This window comes from Cajanus cajan, chromosome 8, assembly GCF_000230855.2.
Source record: "Cajanus cajan strain Asha chromosome 8, NIPB_CcT2T_4, whole genome shotgun sequence".
NCBI lineage: Eukaryota > Viridiplantae > Streptophyta > Magnoliopsida > Fabales > Fabaceae > Cajanus > Cajanus cajan.
The window spans coordinates 10,247,782-10,261,165 of NC_138524.1; the positions used below are offsets into that span (position 1 = coordinate 10,247,782).

Genomic DNA, 13,384 nt, shown 5'->3' on the forward strand with positions numbered 1-13,384 from the left:
GTCAGGTCATTTATTCTAGCAAGCAAGGAGTCTCAGTATTTCCCGTTATATTGTTTTCCCTAAAAGTGACATATATTAATTTAATTTTAACATATGCCAAAATTTAATTTTAATATACAACTTACATATTATGCCAAAATGGATAGAGAAAGAGAGAGAACAAAGACATTTAACTAGCTTCTTTAATGGCAGATTCAATTGTGTCGAGAAATAAAGTGTTCTTGAGGATAAATTAATTTTAATAAAATTATTGGTATAATACTATATTATTATTATTGTTATATTTTAAATTCTATAATTGTTTACCAATATAAGTTAGTGCACCGTGAACCACACATGAAATTGACTGTCTTCATGACAGTAAATGATTTTATTTTACTTAACAAATCATTGGTTAAATTTTTGTCTCTATCTCAAAATATTAGAAGTATAAAAGTATTCATACTTTCTTTTGTGTCTTTCACTATTTAAACGGGGACGCAGCGGTGAACCGTGAGTGTGCATACGAATCTGCTCTGCATTCTATTCGTTTAACATCGTAACCAGTAGTAGTCAAATACGCGACTGATATTTCTAGTATTTAAGTTGAGGCCAACTTATCCTCAACAGGAAACCAACTTCCATCCACATTTAGTTTAACATTGGGATCACTAAAAAGAGACCAATTGCAACCTTATGCAAGCAGAAAATTATATTTGATAAATTAACCAAATCAATCCTTTATTGAGCGAAACTAAGCCTATAACAACCCGGGTAAGCCTTGTGATCACAGGGCATGAATTAGTAACCATTTTTTCCACTACAAAAAATGTGAAACGGGCAAAAAAATATCAAAATTTTGGCGTCGTTAATTTAGTACAGCCAAAAATAAATATCTTGCTGTTTTTAATCACTAAAGAAAATGACGTGAAAAATCCGCTACAGAGCTTTTCATTAGAAACTTGCATTCTAAGATACTAATTAAAACTTAAGAACTACGTCCTGCCAGTTACTATGCAGTCTTCACTTTCCGAGAGGGAGGCCGCCGAAAAAGACTGATTAGATCATCAAGACCCTGTCGAACACCATCAATAAGATTCAGTGCATACAAACAAACTCCATATCCAAAAGTTTGTGAAGGATGTTAGATAATGAATAGATACCCTAGTGGTGATGACCAAGAAACTGAAGAGCACAATCAAATACGATCCCAATACTAGAAGCAACAGCAAGTCAAATGTGACACTTGCAACCTGTAATACCATAAAACAATTACTTTCATATAATTAGCAAGCCAAAAGTAAAATACTTAAGCATGTTCAGATTAAACTTATTTTAGAGCCTAAAAACACTTTTTTGGACACCTAAGAGAAATTTTGAATAAAAAAATACTAAGTTTAGCTCAGCCAAATATGGATTTATTTAAAAAAAATTGTTTATTGTAAAAACTCCCTCATTTTAATCAGGAAAATATATCCTTTAAAACATACAAGGTCAAGCTCAGGACTGAAGATCCATTAAGTTGATTCAGCCCCTTAAACTGGCTAACCTTTGTATACAGAACAAAGTGGAACGAAAACAACTTTAAATACCTGATATATGTTCAGCTTTGCCCTAGTTGAATCATAGAAAGTGAAGATTCCATCTAGCACGTCTCTATGCAGATTTACCTCATCAGTATGATCCTCTAATTCCTACATACATGTAAAACACTAGGGTAAGTACACGAGTGAACTCCAGTCATCAAGAACTGAGGAGTGAACTTGGAGCACCCTCAACTCCTCAACTTTTAAGTAAAATAGGACGAGCAGTAAATTTTTGTCCGTTTTACTCCAGAAACAGTACATAATATTTAACATATATAATCTCCCTTGTCAACAAAAAAAAAACGTATACATTTTAATATTGCTACAAATTAAGATGCACAGATACTTATAAATAGTGGCTGTCTCATGTTGTAACTGTGTTTCTACATGTCTTCATGTTGTACACTGCATGGAAAGCTTAGAATAATTTTAGTTGTTCATAATTTTTTTAGTTTAACTTTTATATCAACACAAATTAAAATGCCATAGTACAATAAATTTATCATTTTGTTATGTTTACAATGGATCATACTTTTAGAACATGAATTCTTCCATCTAATTTAAGAATGTTTTTTAATTTTACAATAATTTATATGTATTATATAGTCTTGTCGTGTTTTCATGATTTATAAATTTGTCATATCTGTATCATATCATATTTGCTTCTCATGTCATATATGTGCTTCTTAATCATTAAACTTGAAATGACAGCAAAAGCTATGATTTTTACACATTACAACAACACTTTTTTTAAGCAAAAGCATGCAATAATACCTTTTTCAGCGCCATGACAAAAGGATCATCTTTTGAGAAAAATGGAGCTACTCGAGGTGTTTGGGACAAAACATCTAACCATGATCGAACATAAGAAGGATTGACAGCCAAGTTACTGTTGTCAGCAAAGATCTGAATATTTTTTCCTTGATGTCCATAAATATGCCTCTGCAGAAAGTAGACCAATAGACTGTGTAAAACAATGAGGTTGTCCTTGAATAAAAAATATATGAAGCTGATGAGTGATGACACATGTCACAACAACATAACATTTTCTGAGCAGTTCTTTAAAAACACTTAAACACAGGATAGCAAGTAGTCACGTAACAGTTCATGAACATCTATTTAACTGTCTTTCTAAAGACTCACTAATTAAGACAGTTTGCAATAATCAACAAAGGTAGCGAGTGGTTAACCCTTTAATCTTTTTTTCTTAAAAGTTTGCAAACCACCTAGTGCATATGAAGAAGTATATACCAAACAACCTCATATTATTCACAAAATCACAAGAAAGATAGGTGTTGACATTATTAGAGAATAAACACTCACTACAACAAAATATAATAATACTATATTTTCCAGGACAAACAAACAACAAAGCACTCCCCCTCAAGTCTCTTTTTATGCCAAATGATAAGAAAATAAAAATACAAGGACACGAAGCGGTTACATTCCTAATCTATTTTTTTTGTGCATTGATTTCTACTTTGAGCTAAATTTAATCTTACCGCAAGACTCTCAGCAATTAATTTCACACTTCTGACAATAGCCGCTTCATTGACAAAATGCCTGCAGCAGAATGAAGCTCTAAACAAAAAGGTACAGAAATGATAAAATTCTGGCATTTAGGTTCAGAGATGAACCTTCCGTCAACCAAACCACCAGTCTTTTCTAGCAATTCAGGTGCTGTGGAGAGTTCAGAGAGGGTGGCAGCAGTAACTCTCAGCCTTGAAAACTGTTCATGCTCCCAAGCTACCTACAGCAGATGACCACCTTTAATAACTATTAGAAGTAGCATTGAGACAACATGCAGGGCGCATATGCTTGCTATCAGGAAATACTTCAATAAAACATGAAGCACAAGCTGATATGACTAGGGTAAAAAGTGGAAACCAATAGGATGATTTGACATCAGATTAAAATGAAAATTAGAAGAACAGATACATCTTAGTTTCAAAACCTTTTTTCTATAAACATGTAAACCATAAATAAGGTATTTGTACATGGTAATAAAATAATGGGGACAATGGAAATTGTCTGAAAATACACACATCGAGATAGAGTTGAAGGTAAGTATAAATTACTAAAGAGGTAGGGAAGTGAAACAGAATACTGAGAATTTATCACTTACTCGAGGATTTGAAATGTTTATTTTCTTATGCTTCAGATTCACTTTAAAGCCTAATTCTTCTGCAACACTCGAAAAATCCTACACCAATATTTTCCATTAGAAGTCCTTTAGATAAAAATGTAAGTCAATCCATTTTAGTAAAGTTTGTGCCACTGACTATTAACATACTTCCACAATTTTCTTAATAAAGGCATTTTCCGGAGGCTTAGACACGTGAATCCACAATTCATTTTCCCAGGAGCCAATACTATCTAAGCAAATAGCATAGTCAATGCTCTCACGCAGCCGTTGATCAAAGCTCCGAAGCCACTGAAAAATTCAGAATTTTATGTAAGATAAACCATAGAAAATAGGGAAGGCTGTACAAGTTACAGACCTATCAGCAAATAAATTAACTTCCAAACAGTTATCACCTTACGGGTTCCATTGTAGTTATAAGGCCCACCAGATGTTAGCCCAAATAGCAGATTGTATTGTCCTCTTGTCTTTGGATTAGAATATAAGAGAGAAAACAACCTAGCAACTTCAAGAAGAGCCACAATGCCACTTCCATTACTATCGCTTCCAACTGATAATGCCTGCAATTACAGATATTTTAACATAAACATACATTTCATACAACTTTTTTTATAGGTGGAATTCATAAATAACATACAGGAGCAGCCCCAAAGGTGTCATATGATGCCACTATCGCAATGGTGGGTAATTGATGAGCATCATCATCTGTCTTCAATCCTGACAACCATCCCTGCAACCATATAAAAGATACATCCAACATCCACACAAGTTCAATATAATGCACATCAATTTTAAAATACTTGTGATAATGAAGCCAGAGTATGTATTTTCTCTGCAATACAGAAGCACATGCAGGAGTGAAATCATTTGAACATAAATTAAATATCACAAGTTGTGATTACCATGATGTGTGTGAAACATTTCTTCAACTGTTTTATTTTATCAAGAAGCTGTATTTTTTCATGCTTAAACATAATTCATATGTTCACATTTCAATATGTATATAATTAATCTGCAACTTGTAGAAACTTTAAAGATGATCAGTTAAGCAATTAAAAGAAACGTAGGTCTATAATGAAGAAAGTGTTTTCAGAAAAAAAAAATGATCAAGAGGAAGAAAATAATAAAATCAAAAGAGAAAAAAAATTAACATGTCAGGAAGGAACTGAGGAGTTCATAATCATATAGTTGATTTATTTAAACAGGTTACTATAAGTTTACAAAACATTATCAAACTCTGACAGGGTAAGGGTAACTAAAGCATGGAGAAAATTATATTCACCATGCTGGAAAAAGAATAATACAAAAAGCAGACTATCTACACATCAATTGGTTTTGCTTATACGTGTAGCAGTTGTTGCAAAATACAGAACCTCCAAACTGTTTAAACATGTAGATTATCCTTACAAAGTTACACAATCTCGCAGAAGAATATTGAACCTGTAAATTTGGTGGCAAATTTCCAAAAAAAAAAAAACTGAGCAAAATTCACAAGATTGTGTAACTTTAGGGGCAAAACATTAAGCCAAAATGTAATTAAAGATACCATTTTTTCATCTGGTATTATTTGATTATCCTTACAGGGAATTGTTTATTTGAGCCAATCCTGGGCTCATATTCTTTTATAACTTGGCTATGGAGGAAGAAGATGGGAGCACAACAAGAAGAAAGAGGATACAAAGAAAAGCCATCCAAGGATCAATCTTTCACTATTCAATATTAATGAGGGGGTATTTATAAGATCTAAGGTAAGGAATGCATATTGTTTGGATGGAGAGGGAAAAATATGAAGGGAAGAAAACTTTTAAAATTAGAAAAATTCTATTGTTTGGTTGAAGAGGAATGGATAGAAAATAGGGAAGGAAAGAAAAATCTAGAAACAAACAATGGGTAAGCCTGAATGATAAGTCCTGTTATACATTGGATGGGAATGAGAAGCAAATTGACAAGATAAAGTAGATCTGTGTGCTTAGGCACATGAACTGCAGGGCATAGCATGAATAGAAGACGGTACTTTGAGACAGGATGGAGATGGTAGGGATACATCCAGGTGACAAGTACGGCTTACAACAAGTAAGGAATGTGACAGGATAAGTGATCCCCAAGGAACAATCATTAGGAACAGTAGCGTCCAGTCTACTTAAGGGATTGAGACAAGAACTGCATGGCAAATGACATATCTCTTGTCAAAACTTCCTAGTGCACCAAGTCCTTGTAACTTTTCCCCAAAATTGTGATACATCAACTTGCATAGGTCTTAAAAAATAACCTTGCACGGTAAGGCTCCTCCGGAATTTGGATTATTAAATATTGAGTCATGCTCAAACCCAAGGATCTTCCAAATTTTCTAGATTTTCTCATAAAGCTTCCTAGACAAGATTATATGAGCAAACTGGGGTGTTTATTAATGAAGACTTACACTGAATCAGTTGTAGAATTTAAACACAAAAATACATAAGAAAAAGAGAAGGAATCAAATAGATGGCATATTTTCATATGCTAGTTTTATTTAGCATGTCAACCACAATGTATTTTTCTAAAAAGAAGGTTGAACAAACACCTGAATATTTGTAATGGGAGGAGATACAACTTTCTTTGGTTCTGGAGCTGAAACTACAAATTTGTATCTGCAACATCTCAAAAAAAAAAAGAAAAGGAAAGAAATCATTGAAAATGACACTTCATAAAGAGCAAAAAACTAGGTAATACAATAACTCAACATACATGAAAATTAATTCACAACAGAAAAATCCAAGAAACATAATTAAAAATATAAGAAAAGCAGCAACTGTGAAATGAATAGATAATTGAAACATAAATCAAACAATAGAACAGAAGGTATTCAATAACATGATCTAATACCCAGAGGTTGGAAATATACAAAGTAATCATGAATGTAAGATCCAATGAATCAAGCCATAAAGTCCCACATCACTTGCTTTAACCATCAAGAGAATTTTGCAAAATTTAGTCATAGCAATGAAAACTTTATTTACAGATTTGAACTCACCCGCCAGTTGTTGCAGTAGCAGGCTGACCAGTGACGTCATTCTTCTTGATATCAGTTAACACAGCATCAATATTGTCATCCTCAAATGCAAAATAAACAGGATACTGCAACATGATGCAGCATCATAAAAGTTATGCTTCACTCAAAATGACAAAAATAAAATGATAGAGGTACTTAATAATGCAATAAAAAGGGGGAAAACAAAAAATAATTATTGCAGGAAACATGCTTCCTCACATTACATGGAAAAGCATGCCACCCCAGTCACCACACATACTAAATCAAAAAGTATTTATTATTTTTACCCTTAATGTGAAATCCATTAATTTATGGAAGAACAATGAAATTCAAAGAAGTGTGCCTTTCATTTCTATCGCACATGCAAAAAAGTAGTAGTAGTAGTAGTAATAATAATAATAATAATAATAGGCAGCACACTAATATGGGTCTTCTAGATAATCAATAAACCAATTACATTAGCTCATTACTTATGTTGTGCATTGACTAGTCCATGCTATCAAAAAATGGTGCTAGACTACAGGTCTGAAGCTAAGAGGAAAATATAAGTCAAGGAAAATTTCCGGTTTCACAGGTATCTCTCAGCACTAACTGATCAGTCAAGGATCTAATATGCTTGCAAACACATAAGGCCAACTAGAGAAGCATAGTCATAGAAAAACATATTGATAGACTGTAAATCACAGATTTATAAATCATTTACCACAAGTCTGCAACTTAAAAGAATAAGAATTTAATTAGAATACAGACAGTGTAAAGGTTTTTTACACAGTCCATCCAATCATAGATTGTAATGTATGGTAAAATTATTGACTTTTGTAATAATTACTTTAAAAGTTAATCTATTGTGATTTTTATTTGGTTGATAGCATAAAAAATTTACACCATCAGTGTACAAAAATTAAACTTCATAAGTAATTCATCTGTGAGCATGCACACGAGGACATTTGTAACTTGAACTCAAACAAGTTTGACATGCACACAATGACGCTCTCCAAAGTCTTCAATCATCATCAGATTGTTGGGACACTTAATACAAGGCCAATTTTCCTTCATCATACAAATTGCTGAATGAATGAAAGAGTACATTTGTTTATAAAATCATTTAGGTGATTGGAGAATACAGTTTAGTTGGTCAATCACTGAATAAACTACTTTTAAAGATATAAGTTGAGAACATAGTGGTTGAAAAAAAAAATCACCACAATTATAATGTAAAAGGAATTCATTATTCATGGACAAGTCAATTAAACATTGTTTCCTTATTTCATATAAAATAATTTATTTTATATGAAATTCCAAAAGAAAAAGAAAAAATGAAAACAATCTTTTTTTGACCAATAAGAAAGATTACAATTATGGCAATAAAGTTCGAACCCAAGACTTATGCATACAATACTACTCCAACTCCCAACTCCTAGACCAACCCCTAGTGATTCAAAATGAAAACAATCTAGACAAAGGAGCTAATTAAAATTTACTCACAGGCAAGTTGGTGTGTATAAGTATCTGTTCAAGTTCATCCAATACATTCTTCAGCAATTCTTTACTCCCATCTTGATGACTACTTCCCATACCATCTTTGTTTTCAAAACTGAACATCCGGGGAAGCAAAAATATTAAACCCCCGAGAGGCTTGCTTTCAGCAATATATTCTGCCATATTGCAGTCACAAGATTTTGATCTAGTTAAATAATAAGCGAGACAAAATAACATTCTTCAAATAGTGATCAATACAAATGACAGGGACAATAAATGTTAAGCATTCAACTAGAACAATATAGAACACAGTTCAAACTTTCAATAAAATGAATAATAATTGGGGGCCTTGGGGCAAACGCAACAACCAACTTGTCAATTTTATAAACATGATATAAAAATGTATATAACTTTTCCTGCTTGCCTGGTGAATGAGAGCATCTTACCGTCTCCAAACCAAATACCTTCAACATATAAGCTATTAAGGGTGCATATGGAAGAGCTTATTTAAACTTAACATAAGTACTTATGTAAGTGTTTAAGAGAGTTTATAAAAATAGTGTATGATATGGTCAATATTTGTTTTCAGTTTACTTCCATAAGCTCTCCTAGATTGCTCATAGCTTATATGAGAAGAGTTTAACTCAATCCTCTCTTTGATTATAAAAACAACTAATAAATAATGTTTGCATAATAAAAACTTATTCAAAAAGTGCTTATTAAGGGGGTCTAACTCAGTTGGTTGAAGCGTCAGTATTGTAAATCTCCTTCATAAGGAGTTCAAATCCCATGGATAAAAAAAAATCAATAAGTGCTTAATTAAGTAGTTTACCAATCGCCCCCTTCAAATTATTATGTGTAACATCTTAACCAATTTAATTTCTATTATTTATCATCCTCCCACTGGCACTCTCTTCCTCCTTTACATCTCAGACAAGTATATATAAATTTTCTCTTTTTATAAATATTAAATGATTAACTCAACTGAGAATTATGCAACTCCGTCAGTTATACTCAAAATTGACGATCACTAAAAAAAAAAAAGTATCGAAGCTAAGAAATCTTAATAACACTTCTGGCGTTTCGCAGACACCGTCCTAACTCAACGTAATTCCGAATTACGTTACACATGAACATCACAGTCTCAGCACAGTAAAGCAAAATATATTAATAATTTCATAATTATAACCACAAAAAAAAAAATAAGAAGAAAGAAGAAGAACCTCTGACAAAGGACATGTTGAGTTCGCGAAGCGGTATGAGGAGGACGGTGCGAGAGAGATCGGCGTGGGGAGAGAAGTGAAGAGAAGCGGCGTGGTGGTTGAGGCTGGCGAGCCGAGATCCGAAGGGGACGCCGGACATGTCGTACTGGATGAGGCGGTAGACGTCGACGACAGTGGCGCCGTCGCAGAGGTCGACGCAGGCGACGAGGATGAAGACGAGCGCGATGACGGAGTCGAAGAGCATTTGGCGGTCGCGAGGCTTCCGTGACGCCATAGCCATGGAAGCGAGATCAGATCTAGCAGCTAGGGTTTCCGAATTTGCGATCGACAAGTGTATAGAAGAAGACGATGATGCCGATCTGCGCTTATATATGTCTGTTTCTATCGATCAATATAATAATATTAATTATTTATTTCTCATCTCAGCAGAACGTAGATTCAAGAGAAAGTGACGCTTATTGAAGAGGGAGAAGATCAGAGAAACCAAACCAGGTTAAGTCACGCTGATTCAAGTACCACTCTCCACACTACACTACACTAGTGGATTTTCTTTTTCTTTTTAATTCAAATATATTTAAAGACAAAAAAAAAACAATTTTAATATTTTTCTTAAAATATAAAAATAATTGTTCACAACATTTTTACAATGATGAAGTGCACGAATATGATGAATTAATTTTTAATAACAATTTTATTGTGAATAACCTGTATGTATATTTATAAGCATTTATAAAATGTGTATGATTTTGATGATTTTCAAAACTTAACTCACCTAAATTTTTTATTATAAAAAAAAAAAAAACTTTTAATATGAACTTCAACCAACACAAACATTAAAGTGAAAACTGGATTCAGATCGAGTATTTATGTATCAGAGTTTGTTTCAAACTTGTCAGTTGTCACTCCCTAATTGACATCATCCACGTTACTTGCAAAAGAGTGAAAGAGTTGGATGATTTCCCCAAATAACATGGCTATGTAGTTCGATTGATAATTTTTTCTATAAATATTTATAAAAGAAACATAAATTAAATAAAATATATTTCCTATAAGTAAAAATTAATATTTTTATTTTCTATATCGATCATGATTTGCACCGTAAACATAAATGAACCTTGTAATAAATGATTTTATAAGTAAAGGGGCCCCTCCCCGTGTATATATATATATATATATATTACTAATATATTCACACTTATTTTTTTTTTTAGTTAAAATATATTAATCACTTATACTAAAAGTTTAGGTCAAAAATCATCTTTTCTCTTATTTTAATTAATTACTTTTAAGGGTATTTAAGTAAATTAAGATATATAGTATTAAAATAAAATAAACAAAACAAAAATTATCTGTTTTCTCATCCTCAATTTCACGTATCACTTTAATGTTCTTTTTTTCTTCTCTTTTTAATTTGGTGTTCTCTCTTTTAATTTGTGACTTTGAATGATTTAACTAATTTTCTACGTTTTAAGTTTAAAGTTTTTTGATTTAATCACCGTCAAATATAATATTTATCTCATGACTTAGTTAATTCCATAATAGGTGATGTACATGTGGGTTCTGCAAGATGCATCAATTTTTATTATTTTCTTCTATATAGTTTGTATCGCAACTTATTTGCTATTTTGCATTGGATCTATGTGTTTTTGTAGGATGTTTAGGGAGAAGAGTTTAAATTTATTACCAGGATTAAAAAGTGCTTAAGTATTATTTTTAGACGTCTGTGTGAGAAAAGGTTATGAGATTCTCCTTTTGGAAAATAATTGTTACTACAAATTGGTATAAATGAATTAAAGACCATTTAGTTTGAAATGATTTTTTTGTTTTTATTTTCTTTTGGTTTGATAAAGCCTGTTTCTATTTTCATACGTGACTTTTGAATGTAATTAAAAAGAATATTAAATCACTCATTTTTTATAATGTAAATAAGATACTATGTACTATTTCCAAAAAATGAAGGTAAATATATGTTGTTCCATTTATTCGTCTTGTCATAAGTAATAAGTAATGAATAACTTAATGTGAAGAGTATTATTCTCCGATGCAACAATACTTCTTCAATAACCTTTAACAAATTTTATCAACATGTTTGATCTCTAAACATTCTCAACTTTGATGATTGATGGCATGTCAAATCAAAAATTGTTGTTCAAATCAAAAGAACCTTTCAACTTTTGATACGAAAAAAAAAAAAGTTTACCCACCAGGCCAATTACAAACTCAAATTTCTTCTTTATGCTTAATTCCATAAAAGCAAACATGTTGATAAAATTTGTCAAGATTATTAGAGAAACATTGTCACAAAGGGGAGTAACAATCTCCACATTAAGCCATCCATTATTTATGATCTTTATAGGCAAGATTTGTAAATGAAACAAAATATGTTTTCCTTCATCTCTTATAAACAGAAATCCTATTTACATTATCAGAAATCCTATTTACATTATTGAAAGTGAGTGATATAACATTCCTTTTAGTCACATCCAAAAGTCATACATGAAAATAGAAACAATCTTTAACAAATCAAAAGAAAATAAAAACAAAAAAAATCATTTCAAACTAAAAGATCTCTAATTCATCTACACTAACTTGTAGTAACAATTATTTTCTGAAAGGAGAAACTCATAGCCTTTCCCACACGGACATCTAAAAATAATGCTTAAGCACTTTTCAGCCCATTCAACACTAACTGCTTCTTCAGACTCTTCTCCAACATCATCCTGTAAAAACACATAAATCCAACACAAATAAGTTAGAATGGAAACTATATATTCTTTAAAAATAGGATGATGAGACCTTAAATATTACATGTTAACCGCTTAATTATTTGCAAAATACTCACCCCGTCTCGTATAAGGTAAGTTGCATGCAGACGTTAACAATTAAAAAGAAAATACAAACTTGAAATTTTCTTGATTCATTATTATATATCTTGTTGGTCATTAAAAAGACAAAAGAATGATAGTCGAAAATCAAGAATACCTTAGGCAGGACTTTGTGATGTTCATGCACTTGACAGTCTTCTCCTCCTCCATCTTCTTGGTCATTATCTTCCATAACCTCATCCCACAACTGCTTCATCTCCTTCAAACGATCTTTCATCCTTCTCAGCCTCTGCACGCACGCACACACCCATCAAAAAAGAAACAAAACCCACGATTCCAAATCCAAGAAAGATCAAAACTTTTTCAAGAACGGTCCATACCAGGGAGTCGGGTGCAGTATTTTCTTCGCAGTTGATACAAGGCAGAGGCAAGGGAGAGAGGTCGGAGACGCTCCTCCGGAAGGTGGGCGGGAGGGGCGGGAGGGCGGAGGGTCTGGGCGGGCGGCAGGGGTCGGAGACGCAGCGGCGGAGGACGGGGGAGGAACGGCCCTTGGTGAGGAGGGAGTGGAGGTTGAGGGGGACGTGGACGGCGGAGAAGCCGTGGAGGGAGAGGTCCTCTTGGTCGCAGAAGAGTTTCTTGGCGCTGGGCTGGGCGGAGGAAGAGGGGGAGCGGCGCTTGACGGGGGCGACGGCGGAACAGGGCGGGTGGCGGGGGCAGGAGCATGGGTCGAGCGTTGCATGGTCTTCTTGGTTTCTTTGAATCTTGCACAAAGGTGGTGAGTTTGGAATATTGGGTTCTTGCTGAGTCCCAAAGTTTTCTTCCCCCATATTTTTTGCTTTCTTTCTTTAATTTCTCAGTCAGTGTTTTTCTTTTTTTCTTGGGCTGCTAAGAGACAAAGGATTGAGTTATACTTATATATATCTCCAGCATTTGGGTTTTAAAGGGATAATTTATTCAAATTATATATTTTATATCATATTATTTATTATATTTATAGTTTTTTTGTTTTTTTTCTTCTCTTTAGGTATTAATTAACTAATTCCTCATGCTTTCTCGTGTATCATTTTTCGTTTTAAAACTAATTTTTAGTTATTGAATATAATTAAAAATGGGTGTTGCAT

General features: G+C 32.9%; 2 protein-coding genes across 2 annotated transcripts; both read right to left on the bottom strand.

Annotated features, from left to right (window-relative positions):
• Positions 1-673: 673 nt before the first annotated feature.
• Positions 674-9,972, bottom strand: LOC109798509 (M28 Zn-peptidase nicastrin). The gene is made up of 14 exons (XM_020358828.3): positions 9,439-9,972; positions 8,222-8,391; positions 6,719-6,822; positions 6,269-6,335; positions 4,346-4,438; positions 4,104-4,268; positions 3,859-3,999; positions 3,691-3,768; positions 3,203-3,315; positions 3,068-3,128; positions 2,340-2,507; positions 1,572-1,673; positions 1,143-1,232; positions 674-1,054 (listed from the first exon to the last, which is right to left on the bottom strand). The coding sequence occupies exons 1-14, from the start codon at positions 9,716-9,718 to the stop codon at positions 992-994; spliced, it is 1,695 nt and encodes a 564-aa protein (XP_020214417.1). The 5' UTR covers positions 9,719-9,972; the 3' UTR covers positions 674-991.
• A 1,903-nt stretch (positions 9,973-11,875) lies between these two features.
• LOC109799222 (uncharacterized) lies at positions 11,876-13,214 on the bottom strand. Its single transcript, XM_020359774.3, has 3 exons — positions 12,644-13,214; positions 12,421-12,552; positions 11,876-12,158 (listed from the first exon to the last, which is right to left on the bottom strand). The coding sequence occupies exons 1-3, from the start codon at positions 13,088-13,090 to the stop codon at positions 12,018-12,020; spliced, it is 720 nt and encodes a 239-aa protein (XP_020215363.2). The 5' UTR covers positions 13,091-13,214; the 3' UTR covers positions 11,876-12,017.
• Between the last annotated feature and the right edge of the window lie 170 nt (positions 13,215-13,384).

What these genes read in the sequence shown, in the direction of transcription:
- LOC109798509 (XM_020358828.3), bottom strand. Translation starts at nt 9,718, where the DNA reads ATGGCTATGGCGTCACGGAAGCCTCGCGACCGCCAAATGCTCTTCGAC. An exon ending in CAACATGTCCTTTGTCAGAG is followed by an intron (nt 8,392 to 9,438) that starts GTTCTTCTTCTT and finishes GCAATATGGCAG; the next exon opens with AATATATTGCTGAAAGCAAG. An exon ending in TTATACACACCAACTTGCCT is followed by an intron (nt 6,823 to 8,221) that starts GTGAGTAAATTT and finishes ATCATGTTGCAG; the next exon opens with TATCCTGTTTATTTTGCATT.
- LOC109799222 (XM_020359774.3), bottom strand. Translation starts at nt 13,090, where the DNA reads ATGGGGGAAGAAAACTTTGGGACTCAGCAAGAACCCAATATTCCAAAC. An exon ending in ATACTGCACCCGACTCCCTG is followed by an intron (nt 12,553 to 12,643) that starts GTATGGACCGTT and finishes GCGTGCGTGCAG; the next exon opens with AGGCTGAGAAGGATGAAAGA. An exon ending in ATCACAAAGTCCTGCCTAAG is followed by an intron (nt 12,159 to 12,420) that starts GTATTCTTGATT and finishes GTGTTTTTACAG; the next exon opens with GATGATGTTGGAGAAGAGTC.